This window comes from Echinops telfairi, unplaced genomic scaffold, assembly GCF_000313985.2.
Source record: "Echinops telfairi isolate 266 unplaced genomic scaffold, ASM31398v2 ScPeMD7_4;HRSCAF=17, whole genome shotgun sequence".
NCBI classification, from domain to species: domain Eukaryota; kingdom Metazoa; phylum Chordata; class Mammalia; order Afrosoricida; family Tenrecidae; genus Echinops; species Echinops telfairi.
The window spans coordinates 39,715,058-39,722,752 of NW_022103900.1; the positions used below are offsets into that span (position 1 = coordinate 39,715,058).

The following is a 7,695-nucleotide window of genomic DNA, read 5'->3' on the forward strand; positions in this document are numbered from 1 at the left end:
AGACCCCTCTGCAAGGGGATCTCCAGTGGCAGTAGTAATTTTTCTTAATGAAGAAAATAGTATGTAGAAATGTGGTAAAATATTTTCTAGGTATTTACTTATTTTGGCACTCTTATATAAAATGCTTTCCTCTTCCTATTCAAGTCTTACGTTTTCTTTTAAAGAAAATAATTAGAAGATAGATAGATTTAAGCATGAGGTTTCACTCTCCCCAACATACCTTAAACTTAAAGAACTAAAGAGGAAAATTCAAGCCTGAGTTGCAAGCCTGAAAGATTCCATGCCCATCTCCTTCCCCTCCAACAGGAACCAGTGGTGATGAGAGAGCAGTAACGCGGGAAGCAGCTGGGAGGGCATTGTACTGCCACGGACAACAAGGCATTCAAAAAGCAACTTGTCCAGCAGATGAATCCGTGAAAACAGCTGAATGAGAATCAAGTACGCACCTTGTACAAAAGGCTAAGTAAATTTTAACCCCAAAATCAAATATGCAAGAGGTTCGTTGTGGAGATGTTAACGGTCAAATCCATGATCTTATGAAACTCTTTAGAAGTGGTAGAAAATCTCCAGATACAAATGATCTATTAGGGAGTGACTATGTAGACAGAGGCTATTATTCAGTGGAGGTGGTTGACTCTTCTTATGAAGTTACAGGTGCTTTTTCCAGAGCAAATTAAGAGGAAATCATGAAAGCTACCAAATTACCCAAGTGTCTGACTTTTATGATGAACGTTTATGAAAGCATGGAAATGCCAGTGTTTGGAAATACTTTACACATATTTTTCTTTTACTTACAGTTTTAGGAGATGGACAGATATTGTCTCCACGATGGCCTCACTCCCTCCATAAATATACTGTATCATGTGAGAGCCATGGATTTAATTACAAAGTGTTCAACAGAAGGGACCAATGAGTGATCTGTTATGGTCAGATCCAGATGATCATGGTAGGTGGGTTATTTCTCCATATGGTGCTGGCTACACTTTTGGCCAAGCCATATCTGAAGCATTTAATCATGCCAATGATATTACACTGGTTCTCATGCTCAAGTTGTAATGGAGGGATATAATAGCTGTAATGATCAGGATGTGGTTAATGTTTTCAGTGCACTCGATTATTATTATTGCTATGGGAACCAGGCTGTTACTGGGAAGATGACACTTTAAAATATTCCTCCCTGCACGGCGAGGACCTTAGGGCTGGCCCCACAACGGGACACAGCGTCCCTCATTGAACCATGATGTTGTGGGGGGCAGACTGGAGATACATTGCAGGAATAGTCCACAGTCTGGCCCCATCATGCTGGGGCAAGGCACTGAGGGCACGCAGCAGAGCAGCATGCAGGAGAGTGATGAAACCCTGGGGGAATACCAAAAATAGACTTGGGAGACAGTGTGGCACCCCATCAGACTCAACTGGAAAACACTCATAAAGACCAACAAACAGACCTCAAACTATTTACTATATAGGCTTTTCCATTTTTGTCAGTGGCTTTCCTTTTGTTATTGTTATTTTGTTCTTGCTTTTTGCTGTTGTTATTGTCTTCTTGGTTTTTGACTTCCTTTGTTGTTTTTTGACTTCCTTTGTTGTTTTATCTGGCTTTGCCTGGTTTTTGCACTTCTTAATGTATCTGCATGTCTATCTAGATTAGATAGGCGGGATAAAGAATTTGGAAATGAAAAGGATACAACCAATGGTTTCGGGGAAACACGGGAGATGAGGAGGTGTAAGAAAGGAAATGGGGGAGGGGGGGCGAGGGGGTTAACCAATCCAGGGACAAGGGTACAAGTGAACTAAAATCAATGGAAGGAAGGTCGTAGGATGCCTAGTAGGGCTCAATCAAGGGCAATGTAGCAGCAAGGAATCACTAAACCCGAATGAAGGCCGAACATGATGGTGGGACAAGAGGGAAGTAAAATATTCCTCCTGTCAGTTTGACCTAGCACCTCATCCTGGAGAGTCTCTCTTTACTCAGCTCACTGTACCCTGACGCCTTCTTGTAAACTGTTGTTAACAAATTGGGATCTGTCTTAACAATTAAGAACATCATGGACCAAAATGTGCCATAGCGATGGTACATTTTGCAGCGTTGACGGAAATTCAGTACAGCACCATGTCCTAGGTCAGTTATTCTAACAGTTTGCCTGCTGTATTTAAAATAACTATTTTCTGCTGGACTGTTCAAACAAAAGGATAACTAATTCTTTCTAAATCTCCTTTTGCACTTAGTTGAGATTTTAGTTATACCTTTTAACTGCTGATATTAGAAAAAAAATACTGTCTGGTCCTGGATAATCCTTACAATTGTTCTTATTTTTGAGCCTCTTGTTGCACCTTCCTCTCTTTCACTGCCCCTCCACTTTACCAAGCATGATATCCTTCTCCAGGGACTGGTTTCTCCTGAAGTAAAAAGTGGAAAGTACCTGAGACTTTGCCATTCTTCCCTCTGAGGAGCACTCTGGCCTACTTTTTCCAAGACAGACTTGTTTGTTCTTTTGGCAGTCCACACACTTTCAGCATGCTTCTCCTGCAACTTTCAATATGTTTCTCCAGCACAAATGTATCAATTCTTCTTTGGTCTTCCTTACTCAATATCCAACTTCCACATGCACATGAGGCAATTGAAAACACCACTGTCTGGGTCAGGCACACTTCAGCCCTTGACACAACATCCTTGCTTTTCAATACGCTGAAGAGGTCTGTGCAACAGATTGACCTAACACAAAGCATCTTTTGATTTCTTGACTGCTGCTTTCAAGAGCACTGACTGTGGATCCAAGCAAGGCAAAATCCTTGACAACTTCAACTTTTTCTCCATTTATCATGATGCTCCCTATCGGTCTAGTTGGGAGGAGTTTGGTCTTCCATTGAGTTGTAATCCTGACTGAAAGCTGAAATAGTTTATCTTAATCAGGAGATGCTTCAAGTCCTCCTCACTTTCAGGAAGCAAGGTTGTGTCATCTGCATATATCAGGTGGTTAATAAGCCCCAAAGCCCATCTGTAGGCAACTGGACATCCCCTTACAGAAGGGTTGCGGGGAGGAGACGAGCCAGTCAGGGTGCAGTATAACACTGATGAAACATACAACTTTCCTCTACTTCTTTAATGCTTCCTCTCCCCCACTATCATGATCCCAATTCTACCTTACAAATCCAGCTAGACCAGAGGATGTACACTAGTACAGATAAGAGGTGGAAACACAGGGAATCCAGGACAGATAAATCCCTCAGGGCCAATAATGAGAGTAATGATAACAAGAGGGGAAAGGGAAGGTAGGAGAGAAACGGGGGACCAATCACAATGATATCCATATAACCCCCTCCCAGGAGGACGGACAACAGAAAAGTGGGTGAAGGGAGACTTCAGTCAGTGTAAGACATGAAAAAATAATAACAATTTATAAATTATCAAGGGTTCGTGAGGGAGGGAGGGAAAAAAATGAGGAGCTGCTACCAAGGGCTCAAGTAGAAAAAATGTTTTCAGAATGATGAGGGCAACAAATGTACAAATGTGCTTGACACAATGGACGGTGTATTGATTGTGATAAGAGTTATACGAGCCCCCAATAAAATGATTTAAAGAGAAAAAAAAAAGCCTTCCTCCAATCCCGCTGCTGCACTTTGCTTCATATAATCCAGCTTCTCTGTCACTCACAGCTTTCTGTAAACCAGGTGTTCACAATTTAAACATCAATCCCATTCTCTCCTTTGAATTTGGATTTTACTATTCACACTCCTTGGATCACATAGGCTGGTGTGCTTCTTCCATGTGGACTTAGTTGACTCCTCATTTACATGGTTGCTTGTTTGAAGACAAGCCTTTTGACCCCTGACACTATTCTTTCTGAGAGTTGGGCACCATCTCTATTTTCTTCACCACACTTGGCTATAGCACCTAGCACCCATATCTTCAGTCATCTCTTCACGAGGGCATGCATTGCACAGGGTCATATCATAAGAATTAATTTTTCTTAGCTTGGGGCTAAATTTAAGTATGAGCCCCAAATCCATTCATTATCTATGGTTGATATATGTCTCTAGTTCACTTTAAAGACATCACTATCATTTTATGTTAAAGAACATTATCAATCCTCCTCCTCAGGCATCAGAAGGATAGTGTCATTAATTTAGGCTATGGTACAGAATTTAAAACACTGCTAGGAAACAGAAACTATACAAAGAGAGGCTAACTATGAATCTCAATACATGATTGTTGTCTTGTACAGATTAAATTCCTAAGTGATTGGACACTTTTTACACAAACATTGCGTGTTAATGATAGGGCAAAAAATTCATCCACAAAGACAGAATCAAGCCTACTAGATTAATATATGGCATAATAAAGCAAGGAAGGCATTAAAATAGTAAGTGTGAAAAAAAATAAAATAAAATAAAATAAAATAGTAAGTGTGTGGTAGTCTCAGGCCACCATTCACTGGGCACTCTCAAAGCAAGAGATCTAAACCAAAGTCCAATGATCAGCAGTTTTTTAACTTTTGGATAACAGTTATCTGCTTCCTCTCACACTAGGGAGTTTCAACCTTAGATTACATGACCTGGTAGCAGAAGCCTGCTTTCATATTGATGCTTATCCTTATAGTAGTGGATTCATACAATATTTGTCCTTTTGTGATTGACTAACTTCGCTCAGCACAATGGTTTCCAGGTCCCTCAATGTTAGGTGCTTCATCGCTGTTTTTAGGGATGGACAGTATTCTATTGGGTGTTTCTTTGTCCATTCTTCTGATGGGCATTTGGGCGGTTTTTAGCTTCTTGCTATTGTGAACTGTGCTGCAATGAACATGGAAGAACACATGTCTGCTCATGTATAGCTTGTATATACCTGTATATACTGTTCATTTATACTTGTATAGCTGAGATTTTCCACATTTTAATGCAGTTTTTGTGGTAAAATTAGGTGCTTCGGCTGATATTTGGGTTGGCTTATACTCGAGTATATACAGTATACCCAGTAAAGGAAATGCTGGGTCATATCGTATTTCTATTACCAGTTGTTTTAGGTATCTCCATATCAATATGCACAGTAGTTGTACCTATTTATGAGCCCAACAGTAGTGTATAAGAGTTTTTATCTCTTGGCACCCTCTTCAGCGTTTGTTGTTTTCTGTTTTTTAAACTGGGCTATCATTGTGGGTATAAGGTGATATCTTTGAATATCTTTGAATCTGCATATCCTGGATGGCTAATGATCGTGAACATTTCTTTATGTGCTTGTTAGGCATCCTTTTGAATTGTCTATTCATGTCCTTTGCCCAACTTTTAATTGGATTATTTTGTATTTTTTATGATTGAGGTATTGCAGAATTCCATTGATTTTAATAATTAGTTCCTTGTCTGTTGTATCACTACAAAAGATTTTTTTTGCCCAATCCATGGGCTCTCATTTTACTCTTATGATGAAGTCTTTTGATGTAGATAATTTTATTTTTAATAGTTCCCGGTCATCTATTTTGTCTTCCATTGTATATACTGCCTTTATTATATTTGCTACACTGTGTATGCCCTACAATGGGGCTCTCAAGTTATGCCAATTTTCTCACTGATGACCCTGATAGCTGTGGGGTTTACATTTAGGTCTCTGATCCATCTTGAGTTTGTTTTTGTGCAAGAGGTGAAGTATGGGTCCTGTTTCATTGTTTTGCACCTGGAGATCCAATTTTTCTAGCACTGTTAGTTTAAGAGTGTGTGCCTTTCCCACTTAATGTTCTTTGGTCATTTATCAGCAATCAGTTGTCTCTAGTTGGATGCTTTCATTTCTGGGTTGTTTTTTTGTGTTTTTTTTTTTCTGTGTTCCTTCACTCCACAAAGCAACAGCCAAATGGCAGTCAGCTGTGCCTGGGGAAGAAGAGCCAGGGAATTCTTTAGCACTACAGCGTAACCGAGAATGGGGAAAATGTCCATCCATTGGTTTAAATATAGTGCTGGTCATTTCTGGGTTTTCTATCCTGTTCCTTTGGTCTATGCATCTATCATTATTCCAGTAGCAAGCTGTTTTCATTACTGTGGCTACATAATGAATTTTGAGGAATTAGTTAATTATTTTAAAGCAAATGGTATAAAAGCTGTAATGGAGAAAGCTTTGACAAGGAAATGCTAAAGATATTAACTAAGGTAAATTTAAAGACTCAGATTCCAACTACTCACTCCACTCTTCCAATTACCCCACTTCCTTGCACTTCCTTGGCTAATCCCTGCCTCACATTATAATCCTCCACCCAAAAAAGGAGAAAAGGAAAATGAAAGATGAAAAAAGGAAACAAGATAAGTGAACTAAACACACACAACCAATTCCTGTACCTTATTTTCCCTATCCATTAGCATTATGATGGATAACACTGGATATCCACAAGAGTTATAAAACACATCTTTTTAATGTGGTCTGGCTACGACATTACTGCTCTATTTTGTTATGAACGTATTTTATTTATCCTGCCTGTATTGCTAGATTGTTAATTCACTACGTCAATTCATTTCCCAGCATTTATTCATTCTTTGCAAGTCAAGGTTCTTTATCAAGTGATTTACTACTCTAAGAAAAAACAGTTATTCTTAACAGTTTCTTTTGAAATTCCCTACTATGTCCTTCATGAAATTCTTTCCATTTAACTCAATTATCTAAATGCTTTAATTAAACATTTACTATGTACTTAAATACAAAACATTACATAAATTAACGACATGAAATTTCTTTATGTGAAGATTTGTCATGCACACCTAATAGAGACAAAACTTCTCCTTCCATTCTATCTTTTAAATATAACTAAAAAATGTTTTCAGTTTGAACTCACCCATCATGGCAACCAGCTGGACAATTTGAAAATTATGGCAATGGATCTCCCATCAGCATTCTCTGTTACCTTAGGGAGTAAAAAGATAAATTTATTACCAATAGTAAAGGAGGGAAGAAGTAGACATTAAAACAAAAAAGTAGGTAAGAATAACACTGATGACTAATATATAACATGATATTTTGCTAGGGGAAGTGTTTTATTTTTTTCCAGATATGCAACTAATGAGGATGAACTCAAGATCATTTTTATTTTATGGAAGTTTAATTCAGTCTTTTCCAGATTCCTACCTATCTAAGCAGCAGCAAATCAAATCCATTGTCATAAAGCTGATTCTAATTAATAGCTGCCTCATAAGACAGCTTAGAACTGAACAATAGGATTCTCATGGTTGTATATTTTCTACAGAAGCAGGCTGCCATATCTTTCCCCTACAAAGGGGCTGGTAGGTTTGAACCACCATTTTTGGTTAGCAATTAAGATCTTTAACCATTGTGCCACCAGGGTTCCTCTTGTGTATGTTAGAAGTTCTTAAGAGTCAAGAATCTTGCCAAAATCTTGCCAAAGTAATGCTCACCTTCCCAACACAATCACTGAAGACAAAATATATGCATAAGCTAATGTGGTGAAGAAAGCTGATGATGCCTGGGTATCACGAGATACACAGTGTCTGGGGTCTTAAAGGACTGATGTTTACATAAGCAGTCATCTAGCAGGGAAGCAACAAAGCCCACATGAAAGAAGCACACCAGCCTGTTTGATCATGAGGTGTCAAAAAACAAACAACCATCCCAATGTAAACAAAGGGGGTCAGAATAGAGACCCAAAGCCCATCTATAGACAAGTGGACATCCCCTCACAGAAGGGTCACAAGGAAAGGACAAGT

The 7,695-nt window shown here is 38.9% G+C and overlaps 1 protein-coding gene, 1 non-coding gene and 1 pseudogene across 2 annotated transcripts in view; 1 reads left to right on the forward strand and 2 right to left on the reverse strand.

Annotated features, from left to right (window-relative positions):
* LOC115872326 overlaps positions 1–1,166 on the forward strand; it is a 4,251-nt pseudogene extending 3,085 nt beyond the window's left edge.
* The window catches only part of MAP3K2 (mitogen-activated protein kinase kinase kinase 2), a 60,173-nt gene extending 53,293 nt beyond the window's left edge, over positions 1–6,880 (reverse strand). The window contains exon 1 of the mRNA XM_045298323.1: positions 6,810–6,880. Coding sequence (XP_045154258.1) covers positions 6,810–6,816 — 7 coding nt within the window. The 5' untranslated portion in view covers positions 6,817–6,880. The remainder of the gene's footprint in view (positions 1–6,809) is intronic.
* Positions 5,807–5,944, reverse strand: LOC115872884. Its single transcript, XR_004048090.1, has one exon. It is a non-coding gene; the product is annotated as a small nucleolar RNA SNORA46 (small nucleolar RNA).
* Positions 6,881–7,695: the final 815 nt, after the last annotated feature.